Source organism: Homarus americanus, unplaced genomic scaffold (assembly GCF_018991925.1).
Source record: "Homarus americanus isolate GMGI-L3 unplaced genomic scaffold, GMGI_Hamer_2.0 scaffold46583, whole genome shotgun sequence".
Taxonomy (NCBI): Eukaryota; Metazoa; Arthropoda; class Malacostraca; order Decapoda; family Nephropidae; genus Homarus; species Homarus americanus.
Genome location: NW_024731675.1, coordinates 288681 through 308959, shown reverse-complemented (window position 1 = coordinate 308959; position 20279 = coordinate 288681). Strand labels below are relative to the sequence as shown.

At 39.5% G+C, this 20279-nt stretch overlaps 1 protein-coding gene and 1 long non-coding RNA gene across 3 annotated transcripts; one reads left to right on the top strand and one right to left on the bottom strand.

Moving 5' to 3' along the window:
* The first annotated feature begins 736 nt into the window (after positions 1–736).
* Positions 737–1204, top strand: LOC121867693. The gene is made up of 3 exons (XR_006089219.1): positions 737–964; positions 1119–1138; positions 1172–1204. It is a non-coding gene; the product is annotated as an uncharacterized LOC121867693 (long non-coding RNA).
* A 7966-nt stretch (positions 1205–9170) lies between these two features.
* LOC121867692 (zinc finger protein 664-like) lies at positions 9171–14080 on the bottom strand. Of its 2 annotated transcripts, XM_042367712.1 has the most exons (3): positions 13953–14080; positions 9411–10721; positions 9171–9367 (listed from the first exon to the last, which is right to left on the bottom strand). In XM_042367712.1, exon 2 carries the CDS (start codon positions 10654–10656, stop codon positions 9436–9438), a length of 1221 nt encoding a protein of 406 aa, XP_042223646.1. In that variant the 5' UTR covers positions 10657–10721; positions 13953–14080; the 3' UTR covers positions 9171–9367; positions 9411–9435. The 2 variants fall into 2 exon arrangements, with proteins under 2 accessions (XP_042223646.1, XP_042223645.1); XM_042367711.1 differs by having other exon boundaries at positions 9171–10721.
* Positions 14081–20279: the final 6199 nt, after the last annotated feature.

Genomic DNA, 20279 nt, shown 5'->3' with positions numbered 1-20279 from the left:
GCTCCTATCACTATAGATTTCTGCTCTCATCAGCAGGATATTCATAACAATATCCTTCCCATCTCCTTTTGGTGAGTAGTCATTCGAGTCAAACTGCTCTGTTACCAGCTACACTGTGTGTTGGTGGGAGGGTCGGCATAGTGACCTGTCATCCAGGAAGGGTACAACAGACTGCACCTTTCACTGACAGTGTACCACAAACTTCTGAATGGAACTGTACACTGTCGCCATTCCGAGATAACGAGCAACATTCACACATCCATCGTACAGAAGGAACAAGTTTAACAGCGAGAAAAGTTCATTATTTAAGATTGGTTTTCAGACAAATATCAATTTTAATTAATATTCATTACATTATTGGTCGTTTTGGTGAGGTGATGAACATATGCTAATGAAAATAAGTCTTATTTACCTCTGTAGTAGTAGTAGTTGTTGTTGTAGTAGTGGTAGTAGTAGTAGCTTCTGCCCCAATTCCGACAACTGCTGCAGATATCGACTACGAGGCTACAGTCACTGAATGCCGCATAGATCTGCGGCTCAACTAATTTAACACAGATAGGATAGCTTCTTATGTATTAGGATATTTAATATTAAGGTAAATTAATGGTGGCGAAGGTGTGGCTATTGGGGGAGGCTGGAGGCCACGTTTAAAAAAAAAAGTAGTAGTAGTAGTAGTTGTTGTTGTTGTTGTAATAGTAGTAGTTGTAGTAGTAGTAGTAGTAGTAATAGTAGTAGATATATTTAGTAGTAGTAGTAGTTGTTGTAATTGTAATAATGTATATTCAGTAAAATTGTCATCTAGATTTACAAATGGATGGGTATGTATATGAACTGCTGGTATACAGTTCAGCATGTACTGTATATGGTGCAGGTAGGGAGTATACAGTGTCCTGTGTACCAAGACAGTGTAGGTATATGGTGCAGGTAGGGAGTATACAGTGTCCTGTGTACCAAGACAGAGTAGGTATATGGTGCAGGTAGGGAGTATACAGTGTCCTGTGTACCAAGACAGTGTAGGTATATGGTGCAGGTAGGGAGTATACAGTGTCCTGTGTACCAAGACAGTAGGTATATGCAGGTAGGGAGTATATAGTGTCCTGTGTACCAAGACAGTGTAGGTATATGGTGCAGGTAGGGAGTATACAGTGTCCTGTGTGACAGGTAGGGGCAGGTATACAGTGTCCTGTGTACCAAGACAGAGTAGGTATATGGTGCAGGTAGGGAGTATACAGTGTCCTGTGTACCAAGACAGAGTAGGTATATGGTGCAGTGTAGACAGTGTAGGTATACAGTGTCCTGTGTACCAAGACAGTGTAGGTATATGGTGCAGGTAGGGAGTATACAGTGTCCTGTGTACCAAGACAGTGTAGGTATATGGTGCAGGTAGGGAGTATACAGTGTCCTGTGTACCAAGACAGTGTAGGTATATGGTGCAGGTAGGGAGTATACAGTGTCCTGTGTACCAAGACAGTGTAGGTATATGGTGCAGGTAGGGAGTATACAGTGTCCTGTGTACCAAGACAGTGTAGGTATATGGTGCAGGTAGGGAGTATACAGTGTCCTGTGTACCAAGACAGTGTAGGTATATGGTGCAGGTAGGGAGTATACAGTGTCCTGTGTACCAAGACAGTGTAGGTATATGGTGCAGGTAGGGAGTATACAGTGTCCTGTGTACCAAGACAGTGTAGGTATATGGTGCAGGTAGGGAGTATACAGTGTCCTGTGTACCAAGACAGTGTAGGTAAACAGTAAGACAACTTGACCAAGGATAACTGTTGGCTGTTTACTTCCAGGAGGATAATTTGTTAAGGCTTACACTAGTTTGTCTACAGCAGTACTGTAGTCAGTAATAGTTTGTCTACAGCAGTACTGTAGTCAGTAATAGTTTGTCTACAGCAGTACTGTAGTCAGTAATAGTTTGTCTACAGCAGTACTGTATTAGTGAAATTTTCCTGATAAATTAAACAAACATTACAAAAGTATGGGTTGCTGTCCATACCAACCAAAATGTATCTACAGTATTTCACAAGGAATAATCTGAACCACACCAGATAAATGAGGTTGGTATATAAGTCAAACTCCTATGGAATAAGTTTGAATGAAAATATAAAGGCAGGAAATCTACTTAAAATGGGAAATTAAACAATACATAAGGGCAAGTTGATATAATGCCCCGACTGACACACACTTTAAGGAACAGTACACAACGTTGACAAGCTAGTGAACCTGTAGAGATTGGAGTGGCTCCAGTATTACTTAATATAAAACAACCACACTCTATTTATGAAAAGCCCGACACGTATACTGTATACTCGAGATAAATGATGCGTAATTCACCTCAAAACGGTATTTAAATTATTTCCGTGTTTCTAAATGATTTAATTGCGAGTATGGTAAGTTCCTCCGCCCCTTCTCCTAAAGATGCATGGTTTCAACTCTCAACTCCAAGAAAATATTCCTTCATTAAACAGCAACCTCAACTTCTTGCCTGAAATTAAGATCCTAAAAACACATATGAATCTTTTCTCCACATAAGAAACTGTGTAGAAACAGAGCATTGATAGATAACATTAAGTTCTGTGGTGACTGTAATGGATCCCAAGAGACATACAGTAGTACTCGTGGCCATTTATATTATATACGGTAAATGATACGAGTTACCGGACCTCGTAAATATTGCAACAGTATCTCGCCATGATTGAAAGAAAGAATATAGTTTGCGTAACTTTTTTAATAAGTCAAAATCAGTCGTGTTACAATAAACTACGGTATATAATTAGCATAAAAAAAACACAAAAGATGGTCAATTTGTACACAGGTGACCATTTTAAAGCAAAGTTGTGACTCTTGTGAAATGATGATGTGGAATGGAAGTCACATTAACTGTACAGGATATATATTACCTCATACAACAGACAGTAGCTCTTACACTACATCAGGAACTAATTCATTATACATCTTGGTAGTGAACATCATTACTCAATAACCAGCACATCTCTGATCTCTCCTCCTCACAAGAAAAGACTCGGCATGTTCGGGTAGAAAAAATTACACACATTGACGGGAAATTTCAGTGAAGGTTTCTGGCTATCACAGAATACAGTAAACCTTTGTAATTTCAGACTTCAATTTGGAGTCGATATAAAAACTGTATTAATAAGTTGAGAATAAGTCTGAAATCTAGCTGTGTGATACAGTATTATGGTCAGTAGCTTGTTGACTTCACACGAGGTTCTTTTTCACTTATATTTTGCACTACAGTGAAAGAGCTATATGATGGTCTCCTCTGCATTTAACAAACCCTCGATATAATGGATTTTCACCTCGTTAGATGGAGTTTTAATATTTAACAGACCCTCGATATAATGGAATTTCCTCATAAAACACGACCTGAGAAAAACTGGAGAAAAGTATTAATTACAGGTGGTGAATGATGTCCCTGTGTATGTATGGAGCTGGACACTTCACCCGGTACATTGGCCAAAAAATAATGTTAGAATAGTCAATCTTAAATGTTTCTGTACCATAGTATTTTTCAAGATGCCAAAGAGACCCAGGCATTAGCTTGGTCTGGCCTTCCCTAGCTGGTCTGAAATTCCAAAGGTTTAATGCACTATATTTACTCCCAACAAATACTTCAATCATGTGTGATTTTTGGAACATTGGAGAATTTTTTGTGGAGAGTCTTTATAAAAATATTCCAACATTACTGATTCTTTCGTGCATCTGATCAATTATTAATTATAAAATTAACTAAAAAACCCCAAATGTAGATAATAAAAAAATACATACCGAATGTTTATTAAAATATTCTGAATAGTTTTACCGCAGAGAGAAAAAAAATTCCTTAAAATAATGTGTGAAATATATCAAGAGGTGGTAGGTAGGTAGACACAACCCAGCTCAGTATAACTCTAATGATTCAAACACAAATTTCCTTAATACAGTTTTTTACCGAGACCGGTCAAACATCGCCCAATATTAATAGCCCGTAATGTACCTAACCTAAACGACATGATTAGGTATAAGCCCCAGTCTCAGAGGCATCAATCGTTATGTGTATGCCCAAATGCCCAGGTGATAAGAAGGTCAGTTGGGGGGGGACCTTTTACACTCGGTACAAAAAAAAGTATATAACTCTTTTCGGGGGTTGTGTATAAGCCACTAGAGCGAGCTGTGGTGATTGGACAATGACCACCCCTTCCTGTGCCAGTGTAAACATTCTCAACAACCGATAAACTGTGTGGTTAATGGGTCAACTGTCTGTTATACGAGTTAACAATCTATATTAGTGACATAACAATATTATCAATGTTTCATGAAAAAAAAATTCACCAGGTGATTGTTTTGACTATAAGATATTAAAGTCAAGGAGAATTATTCCTTTATACCGCAGTGAACAAGTAGAGGTAACAAGCCGAGTCATATTATAGTGTTGTTGTTGTTCCCTTGACGAGCGATATGAAAATAATGTAAATGTCACGACCGCTGTTCAAAACACCGAAACAATCGACGGAGATGTGTTCGTGTACCGATTTCCCCCAACACGGCCTAACCCCCATAGCATCGAGGATAAGAACAGCACAGGGTACAGATATCAGCGTAGCGTCACTTAAAGTCTGAATTTACACGAGTCATTTCAGAGTGTCTCAATATTTCCCATTAAAACAATAGATAATGTTAAATGAATGGAATAAAATAATGTTAAAATAATGTTAATATTTGGTCAATTTAGTGTCAAAGAATTATGTAGAGTGAAACAACAGTGAATGAGGTCTTATAATCACAGTAGAGTACTCTTGTTACATTCTATACTGTACTGTATATCACAATGCCCAGTTATGCACCAAAGTTACAAAATAAAAATACTGTATTATGTATGACTGTGTAAATGTATCCCACCATAACCGTGTGTGTGTGTGTGTGTGTGTGTGTGTGTGTGTGTGTGTGTGTGTGTGTGAGCATCTGCAATTGCCTCATGAAAGTACGTGTGAATCTCACTTTGTGCATACACCGTGTATGTAAATGTCCCCAGGTGTGTACACATGCACCTCAGTCATGTCCGTGTGACCTATGTGTCCACTGCTACATCGGGCGGCTTACACACAACCTCCTCTCTCTCACACTACATCCTTCCTTAACTCTAACATCAAGAAACATTATATACAGCATCAACAAAATCTAGGAAGCAAAGGAACAAAATTGGAATGTCAAGAACTTCCGGGTGAAATCCTTACACACATGACTATCCCTGTTACTTATCAATACTCTGAGGTAATGTAAGTTAGAACATACATATATACACTACATCACACACGTTATATCACTTTACACACCACTATGTAAAATAAAAAAAAAATGATGAATAGGATGAATAATTGATGCAACGTTCACGACGCCATTATTATAGTCTCCTTAGGGATGAGAAGTTGGCACATATATTGTCATTAGGATTACCAGTTGTCCCGTGTTCTATACTAACCGTCCTGCCGCTTTAGCCAAATACACACCTCCACTCCCAAGATTATCGAGGAACAGGCTGAACTTTCACTCGGTATTCAAAACAGCTACATCTTGTTGTGAAATATGATACAGGATATGAAAATAATAATATAAGTATGTATTGTATGTAAACATTCGAGGTTTGGGATGATGCACGTACAGTAATAGCAAGTTCTCGACGGGTTCAGTATTTCTAAATCGTGATAACTTGTGACCTGTAAGATAAGATATGAAGGAATGTGTTGTTTGTCGTGTTGGAAGGGAAGATATTAGTCACTTATTACAACAAAATGAAGGTTATCTGGACATATATAAGGTGGCCCAGAAATATGTCCCTGCCTGCTTCCTGAGACATTGTGGGAGGGAGGGAGCAGTCAGGCAGTTGTAGACAAAGGGTTAAGACATAAGCCCCAATAAACACTAACCTAACCCAGCCATAAAGCCTGTGTGGGAGGTTAATGCAGAGGGAGGTTAATGCAGAGCGATGTGTGGGAGGTTAATGCAGAGCGATGTGTGGGAGGTTAATGCAGAGCGATGTATGGGAGGTTAATGCAGAGCGATGTGAGGGAGGTTAATGCAGAGCGATGTGTGGGAGGTTAATGCAGAGCAATGTGTGGGAGGTTAATAAATCATCAATAATAATAATAATACCTAATTGATTCTTGAGTAGTAATACACACACACACACACACACACACACACACTTACTAGTTGATCTCGGTCACATATGGAAACACTACAGCAGAAGGAGGGAGGGAAGAAGAGGAAGGGATGCAAGAAAGGGTGGGAAGGAGGAACAAATAGATGGAGGGAGAGAAGAAGAGGTAAAGGGTGAGGAGAGATACAGTAAATTGAATTAGACATTTGCTACAGTACCTTCCTAAGACACCGCTGCCTTAATTATTTACTTAAACTGAACGTCCACACTTGTGTTTATGGGACAGTCTGTGTAGGTAACTCCAGGCCAGTGTCTCGGGTGTGAGGCCAGTGTCCCAGGTGTGAGGCTAGTGTCTCAGGTGAGAGGCCAGTGTCTCAGGTGTGAGGCCAGTGTCCCAGGTGTGAGGCCAGTGTCTCAGGTGAGAGGCCAGTGAGGTGTGAGCCAGTGTCCCAGGTGTGAGAGCTGCCAGGTGTGTCTCCCAGTGTCTCAGGTGTGAGGCCAGTGTCTCAGGTGTGAGGCCAGTGTCCCAGGTGTGAGGCCAGTGTCTCAGGTGTGAGGCCAGTGTCTCAGGTGTTGGTGTTTAAGACTTCACCGTGAGGAAAGGCGCCGGAAACAGTTGAAGGTTAAGAGTTGCTGTGAACCAAAGGAAGACAAGTGACAGTGTGGCTATAGGTGTGTTTATTACAGAGGGCCTCACCTCACAGTACTGTACATACACCATCCTTCTCTGAATGTGTGAAGCCCAACATGATGATGATGATGATGATGATGATGATGATGATGATGATGACGATGATGATGAATTTTCAGGGTGAATTGTTAACCAGATCTAACATATTCATGCTTACAGTATAACACAATGTAGGCACAATGTTGATGATTGTTTCACTGTCCTCAGGAACAAGTAGAAGTTTTCCTTAAAAGTGGGCACAGTAATTCAGTAGCCCATGTGCTGTACAGTACACAAGTAACAGCTGTACAGTACAGTACACAAGTAACAGCTGTACAGTACAGTACAGTACACAAGTAACAGCTGTACAGTACAGTACAGTACACAAGTAACAGCTGTACAGTACAGTACACAAGTAACAGCTGTACAGTACAGTACACAAGTAACAGCTGTACAGTACAGTACACAAGTAACAGTTGTACAGTACAGTACACAAGCACAGCTGTACAGTACAGCACAGTACACAAGTAACAGTTGTACAGTACAGCACACAGCACAGCTGTACAGCACAGTACAGTAATAATAGTAACAGCTGGTACAGCACAGTGCCACTGGGCAACAGCTGTACAGCACAGCACACAGTAACAGTTGGGCTACAGTACAGCACAGCACATCAGCAACAGCTGTACAGCACAGCACACAAGTAACAGCTGCACAGCACATTGGGTGCACAGGCCAGGCCAGGCACAGCACACTGGGGGCAACAGTTGTGTACAGGCACAGCACATTAGTAACAGCTGTACAGTACAGCACAGCATAATAAGTAACAGCCAACAGCACAGCACATTGGCAACAGCTGCACAGCACAGGCACACAAGCAACAGCTGCACAGCACAGTACACAAGTAACAGCTGTGCCAGCATAAGTACACAAGTAACAGTTTTGTAATAGTATAGTACAATAAGTAATAGCTAGCAGTACAGTATAGTACACACAAGTAATAAAGGTACAGAAATAGCACACAAGTAACAAGTTGTACAGTACAGTAACAGTTGTACAGTACAGCACACAAGCAATGAAGCTGCACAGCACAGCACAGCACACAAGGCAACAGCTGTACAGTACAGTACACAAGTAACAGCTGTACAGTACAGTACAGTACACAAGTAACAGCTGTACAGTACAGTACAGTACACAAGTAACAGCTGTACAGTACAGTACACAAGTAACAGTTGTACAGTACAGTACACAAGTAACAGCTGTACAGTACAGTACACAAGTAACAGCTGTACAGTACAGTACAGTACACAAGTAACAGCTGTACAGTACAGTACACAAGTAACAGTTGTACAGTACAGTACACAAGTAACAGCTGTACAGTACAGTACACAAGTAACAGCTGTACAGAGTGTGACACAACAGTGTTAGTGGTCCTCCTTCACCATGACCATCACAGTAACAACAAGTTAGTCAACTGTCAGTGCCATAAACTCATCTCAAGATTCTGCCATACAACTGACAAAGCATCTCTATAATATTATGTGTAAGCTGAACTGTACGGTAGTTTAATGCCTGAAATAATAAATGTTATCAAAAACTAAATTATTGCTCCTGAACTTGTGATATCAAGCAGATATTTGCTTAAGTAATCCAAAATATAACTATGATACATTATTTCTTTTGTCCTCTTGTTGAGGCACAGCTAAAAATAATGATGAAGCCCTTCAATTAATATATTTGTTATTAATGAAAAACTTCCATCTGGTATGAATATAACAAAATAGATATATCACACAGAGGAGACCAACAGAAGCAAGGCCGCTAGACACAGTCATTCACGAGGTTCTTCCTTCACACAAGAACTTGAGGGTCAGTCATTCACGAGGTTCTTCCTTCACACAAGAACTTGAGGGTCAGTCATTCACGAGGTTCTTCCTTCACACAAGAACTTGAGGGTCAGTCATTCACGAGGTTCTTCCTTCACACAAGAACTTGAGGGTCAGTCATTCACGAGGTTCTTCCTTCACACAAGAACTTGGGGATCAGTCATTCACGAGGTTCTTCCTTCACACAAGAACTTGAGGGTCAGTCATTCACGAGGTTCTTCCTTCACACAAGAACTTGAGGGTCAGTCATTCACGAGGTTCTTCCTTCACACAAGAACTTGAGGGTCAGTCATTCACGAGGTTCTTCCTTCACACAAGAACTTGAGGATCAGTCATTCAAGAGGTTCTTCCTTCACACAAGAACTTGGGGATCAGTCATTCACGAGGTTCTTCCTTCACACAAGAACTTGAGGGTCAGTCATTCACGAGGTTCTTCCTTCACACAAGAACTTGAGGGTCAGTCATTCAAGAGGTTCTTCCTTCACACAAGAACTTGAGGGTCAGTCATTCACGAGGTTCTTCCTTCACACAAGAACTTGAGGGTCAGTCATTCACGTGGCTCTTCCTTCACACAAGAACTTGAGGGTCAGTCATTCACGAGGTTCTTCCTTCACACAAGAACTTGAGGGTCAGTCATTCACGAGGTTCTTCCTTCACACAAGAACTTGAGGGTCAGTCATTCACGAGGTTCTTCCTTCACACAAGAACTTGAGGGTCAGTCATTCACGTGGCTCTTCCTTGATACTGACGCCCTGTAAGTTAACCATTTCACCATTAGCTTGCTGCACTGGTAAGGCCTGAGGCCCCATAGGTCCAGGAACCACCTGCTCCTGGCTCACCTGGGCTACGTACCCCTGAGAGGCATGTTGACCCCCGAGAGCTGAAGGTATCTGCAGATGTGGAGTGCCCTGGGTCCCTAACTGGTGCAGCTGGGGAGACGGCTGTAACTCATGCAGCTGCAGGGTTAGTTCTGATGATTCTTGCTCTCCTTGTTGGTGGTGTATGTGCTGGGGATACTGCTGCTGCTGGTTTGGAAGATGTTGTAGTTGGTGATGGTGTTGTAGTTGTTGTTGCTGATGGTGTGTTGGAAGCTGTTGCTGCTGCTCTGGTCCAGGAACCTGCTGCACTGCTGTTTGCTGTGCACCTGCCTGCTGTGCACCAATCTGCTGTCCAGACACTTGCAGGCCGGCGTCCAGAGGAGCTCCGTCGCCAGAACTAGAGAACGCTGCAAAGTACCTGTCGTAGTTAAATGGCCGGGCACCAGTGTGTTTTCTCTGGTGCTGCATAAGACCGTCCTTAGAGGTAAAGGCTTCGCCGCATATGTCGCACACGTTGTGCCAGTAGGACGACTCACCTCCCGAGTGTTTCAGCTTGTGGTAGTCCAGGCTAGCACGTACGGCAAACATGGCCCCGCACTCCTCGCAGCCAAAGGGCCGGTCGCCGGAGTGCTTTCTTTTGTGAACCATCAGGGTGTTCATTTTAGCAAAAGTCTCACCACATTCAGTACAGGCATAGGGGTTCTCCGAGCCGTCTTCCTCCGCGGTGTTTTTGGCGCGTTTCTCCGCACTCAAGTTGTCACTCAGGGTGTAAGCCGCCTCCCACTCGTCGCTGTCGTAGCGCCGCTTACAGACGTGTTTACGTTTGTGACGCTGCAGGTTGCTGCTGTTCATGAACGAAGAGTCGCACTCGTCACACTTAAACGGTCTCTCCCCCGTGTGCTTCCTGTAGTGCATGTCCAGCTGACTCTTCTTGGGGTACGACACACCACAGATGTGACACTTGAAAACATTCTTAAATGTGTGATCTTTTTTGTGCATATCAAGTACAACTTTAAAAGGAAAGTCCTTGCCACAAACATCACACTGGTAGAGTGTTGCCCCACCATTCTGCTTGCTCGTGGAGGCCCCTGTTGTACGTGACATTTTGCCTGTGCTAGACATTTAAGGCTGAAGATCAGCATCTAAAATGCAGTTTACTCGGGAAAGTGACGAGTCCCATTTCATTCCTGAAAGAAAAAACAGATTTAGAGGCAAAAGAGAATAAACTTGTAATAAAGTTTAGTGTTCTTCACATATTACAAGAGTCCACCTCTTACTGTGTGTGTGTCCACTCTACAACACTTACCTCATCATCATCATACATAATGTTCACTAAACCATCATTTACTACATATAAGATCAACCTTGCCTATCCTTGCTTTGGTTAAGTTAGGTTAGGTTACATAGATTAAGTTAGATTAAGTAGGTTAGGTTAGATAGGTTAGGTTAGACAGATTAAGTAGGTTATAACTGTGCCCCAGGTCACTGACCTGCATCAGGGACTGAGGGGCAAAAATTTAATAATAATAATAATAATAATAATAATAATAATAATAATAATAATAATAACAATATTAATAACACTAATAATAATAATAATAATAATAATAATAATAATAATAATAACAATACTAATAACAATAATAATAATAATAACAATATTAATAACAATAATAATAATAATAATAATACTAATAACAATAATAATAACAATATTAATAACTAATAATAATAATAACAATAACAATAATAATAACAATACTAACAACAATAATAATAATAATAACAATACTAATAACAATAATAATAATAACAATACTAATAATAACAATATTAATAACAATAATAATAATAATAACAATATTAATAACAATAATAATAACAATATTAATAACAATAATAATAACAATATTAATAACAATAATAATAACAATATTAATAACAATATTAATAACAATAATAATAATAACAATATTAATAACAATATTAATAACAATAATAATAACAATATTAATAACAATATTAATAACAATAATAATAATAAAGAAACAAAGAAATGCAAATATGAAAAAGATCAAGAGTGAGAAACAATATATGTATGTTGTGTTGTGTTGTGTTGTACTGTGTTGTGTTGTGTTGTGTTGTGTTGTATTGTGTTGTGTTGTGTTGTGTTGTGTTGTGTTGTGTTGTGTTGTGTTGTGTTGTCAGGGAAACAATTGAGACCCTGTGTGTAAATGAGGCAGAAAGTCAGATCATCAACTTGGTCACACATGGCAGCAGGGTCTACCATTACACAACACATTATGCTTCCTCTATCTTCCCAGGCGGTAGTACCTCCCTGTTTGGTTAAGTTAGACAAGTTAAATTAAGTAGGTAAGGTTAGATTAAGTAGGTAAGGTTAGATTAGATGTCCCTCTGTGGCAAGCTGGCAGTGTTCGTCTGTATGAAAAGGTCAGGAGGAACTGCCAAAATAGTATTATAATATTTAATAAGATAGTTTTCATGTTCTATATAAATAATGTTGTCGATACTGCAGTTTACGAAGATATCTTCAGTCTACCCTAACCTAACCTAATCTACCCTAACCTCACCTACCTTACCCTACAGTACTATAACTTAACGTCAATGAAAAGTGTCTTACAATTATCTAAACCGTCGGTAAACCACATAACTGTACAGTACTCGACTCAAGATCTGTGGTTCGTCGAAAGTACAAATTTACAAAATATTCTTAGTAATTTAGTACCTGTATTTTTAAGTTAGGTTAAGTTAGAGTACTGAAGGGTAGGGTAGGTTAGGTTATGTTATAATACTGTAGGGTAGGTTAAGTTAGAGTACTGTAGGGTAGGTTAGGTTAGAGTACTGTAGGGTAGGTTAGGTTAAGTTATAATACTGTAGGGTAGGTTAAGTTAGAGTACTGTAGGGTAGGTTAAGTTAGAGTACTGTAGGGTAGGTTAGGTTAGAGTACTGTAGGGTAGGTTAGGTTAAGTTAGAGTACTGAAGGGTATGTTAGGTTAAGTTATAATACTGTAGGGTAGATTAAGTTAGAGTACTGTAGGGTAGGTTAGGTTAGAGTACTGTAGGGTAGGTTAGGTTAGAGTACTGTAGGGTAGGTTAGGTTAAGTTATAATACTGTAGGGTAGGTTAAGTTAAGTTAGAGTACTGTAGGGTGGGTTAAGTTAGAGTACTGTAGAGTGGGTTAGGTTAAGTTAGAGACACTGAAGGGTGGTGGGTTAGGTTGGGTTATAATACTGTAGGGGTAGGTTAAGGATTAGAGTGTACTGTAGGGTGGGTTAGGTTAGAGTACTGTAGGGTAGGTTAGGTTAAGTTAGAGTACTGAAGGGTAGGTTAGGTTAGAGATTATAATACTGTAGGGTAGGTTAAGGGTTAAGAGTATTACTGTAGAGGTGGGATTGGGTTAAAATGCTGTAGGGTAAGAGTTAGGTTAAGTTAGAGTACTGTAGGGTAGGTTAGGTTAGAGTACTGTAGGGTAGGTTAGGTTAAGTTAGAGTACTGTAGGGTAGGTTAGGTTAGAGTACTGTAGGGTAGGTTAGGTTAGAGTACTGTAGGGTAGGTTAGGTTAAGTTAGAGTACTGTAGGGTAGGTTAAGTTAGAGTACTGTAGGGTAGGTTAGGTTAGAGTACTGTAGGGTAGGTTAGGGTAAGTTAGAGTACTGTAGGGTAGGTTAGGTTAAGTTAGAGTACTGTAGGGTAGGCTAGGTTACATATCCAAACTATCAATTTCCGGTAGTTTTGAGGTGTTTTGAACGATTTTCATCATATCTGCCGGAAATCACATAGTCTAGACATCTAAACACAGGGTTGATGGTAACTAAAATTTTACCACTTAATTTCTCGGACGAAACCAAAAATACCACAAAAAATAACATTACAGAAATAGCAAGGGTAAATAATCGGTAGTTGTCATGCAAGGAAACTCTATATTGATTTGTATGAAAGGAAATAGAGCAAAATAACAACCTAATCTAACCTACTCTAACCTAACCAACCCTAATCTAACCTAACAAACACACAGATTAAAACCTTCCTCGTAAAATTCAAATTAATAATCAAAATATTTTCCTGTAGTGATTATGACGTTTTGTAAATAGCTACCACAAAACAATTATAATTAATAACAGACAATTATCTAAAACAATACGTTATTACAATTAAACTAAACTGTCACTAACTGTCTCTACTCATAATTAACCATAACTAACAACTAAATACATATAACTAAACATATATCTAACCAAATTAACACCAATAAAATGAAACTAATAATCGTAAACAAAAATTAATCCCAGACTCGCCTCATCACCCGGGTTTTATATCACTTTATTATCAGATTTACAATAGTTATAACTTAGTAATATATTCACAAGTGTTGTAAATTATCCATATTATATTTCTTACCTTATAAATATGGTCGGTAAGGAGGTGTGAGGGAAGGAAAGGCATCGTAACTTGCAGCTGGCTAGAGGCAGTGGAGACAACGTGAAGCCATTTTGTTTTGGGGGGGAGACTGACAGCTGATGAACAGAAAACGGGGTGGATATATGGGTGGATAGATGGGTAGATGGATAGATTGATAAATGGGTAGATAGATAGATAGATGGAGAGATATATAGTGATAGCGTATTAAGGGTAAATCATGGAGGCAGGGGGGGTACCTTAAATTTGGGGAGGACACGGCTCTCCCTCCCTCCCTCTTAATAGGTACTGTAGATAGATAGATTAAGGGTGCAAGTGAAACACGCCTCTCCCTCCCTCCCTCTTAATAGGTACTGTAGATAGATAGATTAAGGGTGCAAGTGAAACACGCCTCTCCCTCCCTCCCTCTTAATAGGTACTGTAGATAGATAGATTAAGGGAGCAAGTGAAACACGCCTCTCCCTCCCTCCCTCTTAATAGGTACTGTTGATAGATAGATTAAGGGAGCAAGTGAAACACGCCTCTCCCTCCCTCCCTCTTAACAGGTACTGTAGATAGATAGATTAAGGGAGCAAGTGAAACACGCCTCTCCCTCCCTCCCTCTTAATAGGTACTGTAGATAGATAGATTAAGGGAGCAAGTGAAACACGCCTCTCCCTCCCTCCCTCTTAATAGGTACTGTAGATAGATAGATTAAGGGAGCAAGTGAAACACGCCTCTCCCTCCCTCCCTCTTAATAGGTACTGTAGATAGATAGATAAAGAGAGCAAGTGAAGAAACATCACCATAGAAAAAAAATTGAAGCATTAAGGTTTATCAAGTTGTAACGAGAGAATGTTGCCACTGCCAATGAATATAATTAAGCAGAGAAATGTTGAGTACTTCTGGTGGTCGGATATTTTCAGATGTAATCAAATGTACAGTAGCAGGAAACATTAGTGAATCACTTGGCGAAGTTCCTAGTAGAGAAGTGAAATTCGCCGACTTGATTGTTATTAGGTAGATAAAAGGTTGTCTGTGTATATAATAAAAACAGAGAGAAATATGAGACTAATAGGATATGTAATTATATCTGATGAACCGAAAAATGGCCGATCTTTTACTATTATCCTCTTCGCCACTGATCGGCTCGTTAGCAAAAACCAAAAACAACCAAGGTGTTATGTAACAGAGAGCCAGTACTTGCCGACAGTATGTAACAGAGAGCCAGTACATGCCGACAGTATGTAACAGAGAGCCAGTACTTGCCGACAGTATGTAACAGAGAGCCAGTACTTGCCGACAGTATGTAACAGAGAGCCAGTACTTGCCGACAGTATGTAACAGAGAGCCAGTACATGCCGACAGTATGTAACAGAGAGCCAGTACTTGCCGACAGTATGTAACAGAGCCAGTACTTGCCGACAGTATGTAACAGAGAGCCAGTACATGCCCAGTACTTGCCAACAATGTGTAACAGACGTGACTCGAACTTTCAGAGGCGACACTATGGATGAGAATTTTCACGTGTTATCCGTTTAAGGATTTTTTCTTTAATGTCCACATGTATTCGTTTTCTGTGACAGTGACTCAGGATTTTGTGGGTAACTCTACCAAATTGACTAATATTCATACTACATTGTGAGGGACAAGATGACTGATACTACAGATGGGAGACAAAATAACTACAAGGGTTGGGAAACAGGTTGGCTGAGTGGGTGGGATTGGGAAGACAAAGTAGCTCAGCAACAATAGCAAGGTCATGATATTAGATTGGTTTTGGGGTTGACCAATGTGTTTACCATGGTTTTTGGCGTGTGTTCCGAAAAATCAATATTAAAATCGAATAAAACCACAGAAAAACATATTGCTCGAGAGCCATATTGGTTGAAGATATAAATTTACAACAAACAAAAACAATATATTAGATCTTACAATAATAAGCAATATTGACTTAACAAATAATTGATCCCTAGGAGATAGACACAAAGACTTCCTTCATTACGTTAATTACTTGAATTACATGTTGTTCACCCTCAACTGTGTCTAACTCCTGTCTGTGTTGCATTTATATAGATTATTAATTTTGATATAGCCTTGATATATAACACGCAGTATAAAGAAAACTCGTATATAATTAATATAGTAATCTGTTATGGGTGATATAAGTGATTATGTCTGTCGTGTACATTTTAATGAAGCCGAAGTCAAAGCCATAGATTAAACCGGAGACAATGTTTACAGCTTCGTTCAGTAATACAATATTAAGTAAATTATATGACTCATAACCTTAATATACCTTATCATATAACTACCAGCCATATAATAACCAGAAATAAATATTTTACTCCAACTAATATATCACAAATTAATCAAAATATTACTTTATTTTATGTTCTCGGTGTTGAGGAGTAGAGAGCCAACAGGTGTGTCAAGGGTCGTCAGCACCAACACGGGACAACTTATCTTGTTATCTCCTCAGTGTTTATCTCTTCACTATGACTGATGCTGACCTAACTACCAAAATGACGTCTAACGAGCCCAAGAATTACCTGGGGTTTGACTTTAGTACACAACAGGTGAGATGGGCTCCTAGTTCTATTTAAAACATTAATAAAAATTGAAATATAAAAACTTATGATTTTAATTGTCATGTTCTTATTTAATCTACATAATATAACTTAAATTCCATCACTGACAGGATTAACTCACTGAATTTGACGTGTTTGTGAATCTAAATTGTTTCAATACGTGCTTCTGTATGTTAAAATATTTATTATTTATTAAGTATTGATGTTTCTTGCCTCTATTTGGTTTAGGAAGAGTCAAGGCTCATTATTAGTCCTTGGCACAGTTAGGTAAGCTGACAGTGCCTGGGTTGGGTGTCATGGGCCGGAGCATTGAACTCAGGTCACAGTTGGAAGAGATACACACATTACTGACTACTAGTTAATAGAAAGTTATTAAGGTATTATGCGTTTACACACCGTTCATTCTTACCACTAATCTATTATCAGATTCGAATAAGACATCTAATTATAAGATAATTTTCATCTATTACATTACGGCGAAATGTATAATAACGAGATAGCTTATCCATATTTTCTCTATTTTCTTCTATTAATCTTCAGCCATTATCGTCTGCCTCTCCTTGAACACTGCGTGTCTCCTCGTCTCCTTCATAAATCATCACGCGCATGAGTTCCCGTACGTCAGCGGCCAATCAAAAGCGTTTTTGTTTTTGAAACCAATTAAAATGATTTGGGGTTTAATTAGCGTTATATTTGGCCCAATCAAATTCGAGTTTTATTTTGGGTCTCTCATATTTCAAAATTCAGTTCAGTAACTTCAGTTCCGACCATGGCAATCACTTAAATTATATGGAGCTTATTGCGAGTTTTTGGGAAAAAACGAAGAAACTGTAGCATTTTTCGGATCGCAGGTGTTCTTCCATCCTCAGTAAAGTGTACTAAGAGCAAGACAATGTAAATATCTAAAGACCAACAAATGTGACATTGTGTAAGAATCTCAGAATCAACGACGAACAAGAACCAGGCCCAGTGCGGATTTAGATCTGTGGGCCCCCCTCATTATAACTACCCAAGAGGGTGGGGTGGCGAGTGAGCGAGCCTAAACATCTGGGAGTTCGGGGGCTTCAGTGCCCCGGAGAAAATTTTGAAATTTGAACACTTCTTTGGAGAATTTTGAAGCCATATGCAGTTATATTGAGAATTAGAACATTGAGAAATATTTAATTAACTGTATATTTATTGATACTGTACAAATTCCCCCACACACACAAAAGTGAGATGACTGGAGTCATTCATGTGGTTTCAAGTCGACCAGCCTGATATAGCTACTACACTTTGTAAAAATTTCAAGACTTCACAGAAAAGAATATGTTATTAATTATTACAGAGAGATGATTCTTTGCATTATTAATCAGATAAACCTCTACTCAAATAATGGTTCTGTCAAGAATGCATGTATAGGCTTCTTTAAGTCCAAGGTCAGATAGTTTCAGAATAAGTATAAACTCAACTATAAATAAAATTGAAGTTTTGCATCCAATAGTAAAACAAATAAACAGTTTAATGAATTTGATAAAATTATTACAAAAGTATGAACATGTTTGAAACCACAAAGAATCCAAACTGAATAAACAAATAAATAAAAATATTGTAATATGTAGGCCCCTGGGCAGCTGCCACTTTGCCCATTCCTGAATCCAGCCTGACCAGGCCAATAAGGTGAGAAATAGGTTATTCCATCATATGGTGAGAGTCAGTTAGGTTAGGTTAGGTTTTTTGTTTTTCTAGTGTATTTTGCCATGATATTTTTTTGGAAAACGTCCATGAAAAAAATTAGAAAAAAAAGTTCATTTCCTCCTGAAATGAAGGTCATATTCGGTCTAAACACACACAAATACACTAGAAAAATATATTTTTGACTTTCTAACAGAGAATGGTGTGACAATGTAAATTTACCGGTATTAGTTTAGTTTTTAGGTTTATGGTTAAGTTAAGTTAGGTTAGGTTAGGAACCAAGCAAAGGCAGAGTGTAGGAGGGCTGAAAAAGGGTTCCAGAGGCTGGTTGCATTGAGGTCAAGTCAAACCCAAAGGCGTTTTACCGCTATGCAAAGTCGAAATTAAAACGTGAGTAGGAGTATCAGACCTGAGGCTGGTAGTTATGCAGATTATGACCAGGACAAAGCTAAAGGTCCATCAGAGTCCTGGCCTGACATGGTGCATCCCAGAGTGTTAAAGAGGTTGTGCAAGAGCTTGTCGAGCCCGAAAGATCCTGTTCTGTAAATGCCTGGATGAACAAAAGGTCCCCAGTGAATGGAAAGTGGCTTATCGAGTCCTATCTTCAAGAAGGGCGTCGTCCTCCTCGAACAACTATAGACCGGTGGAGTCTGACTAGCAATATGTAAAGTACTTGAGAAGCATTATGCCATGATGTGAGAAGAAGTGTGTGTATGTTGACAATGAACTGAAGTTCTCGGGCCATTGTGAGAAGAAGGTAAATCAGGCAAATAAATTATTGGGTCTTATAAGGTCGTTCAGATATCTTAACGGTCCGTCCTGTAACAATCTTCAGAGTGAAGTGCTTCCCCATCTGGAGTACTGTCACTGACTGGTCCCCAAGATATGCTAGGGACTGTCAGTTGACTGAAAATGTTCAAGGAGGACCACCAGACTGGTTCCTGCACCTCAACTACCCTGAGAGATTAGGGCGCCTGCAAGTGCCTAGCTTATACTACAGATGGGCAGGGGTGACCTAGTTGAGGTGTATAAGCATCTCAAGTGGCACTACTCAGTTGAGTGTCCTACTTGGAGCTGGCGGTGGCTAGCCTGAGGTCACAGCTCAAGATTGGAAGCCACAGGTCCAGAAACTGTGAGGGCAAACTTTTCGGAGTGAGTTGTAAACTCTTGGAACAACCTGCCGAGAGTGTTGTGGCACAGTGTGAGCTCTTTCCAAGGCAAGACTTGACCAACACTGGAGCAGGTTCAGGTACATTCAGGAGCCAATCGTGCAGTACTTGTCAACAGTGTGTAACAGAGAGCCAATGCATGCAGTACTTGCCAACAGTGTGTAACAGAGCCAGTACATGCCAGTACTTGCCAACAGTGTTAACAGAGCCAGTACATAACAGTGTGTAACAGAGGCGTGCATGCAGTACTTGCCAACAGTGTGTAACAGAGAGCCAGTACATGCCCAGTACTTGCCAACAGTGTGTAACAAGACGTGACCGATAATGGCGGCTAATGGGCTGATTAGTGGTGAAGAGGATAAAAGTAAAATAGTCAAAGTAAGTTTAGATTAGGTTAGTTTGGTTATCTAAATACATTGATGGCCAAAACTAAAATTTTTACCATTATTAATTTGGTCTCACTAAGAACCATTTTATTACAGGTTAAAGCTGCGGTGGTGAATAATAGCCTGGAGGTGCTACAGGAAGCTGCCGTCAGTTTGACAATGATTTACCAGAGTATAGGTACACGCACAGTCTGTTACAGTAGTTTCTTTTATAATATTAAATGTTTGATAAAACTTCATTGTATTTTGTATTTATATGGATATTATTTATATATATTTTCTTAATGCTTTTTGTGTAGTATAAGTTGCCAGATACAGTATATAAGGAACATTACTGTACCTCAAATAACATATAGTCCATTGCTTTTGTTGATATAAATGCATGAAGAATACAGTACTGTAGTGAAGATGACAGCATGGTTGTATCATTTGGTGAGCTTGTATCTGTATGAAGGAGACTATTAGTGGTAAACTGGGCAGGACCCATTGGGGGTGCAGGTCGTGGGGGCG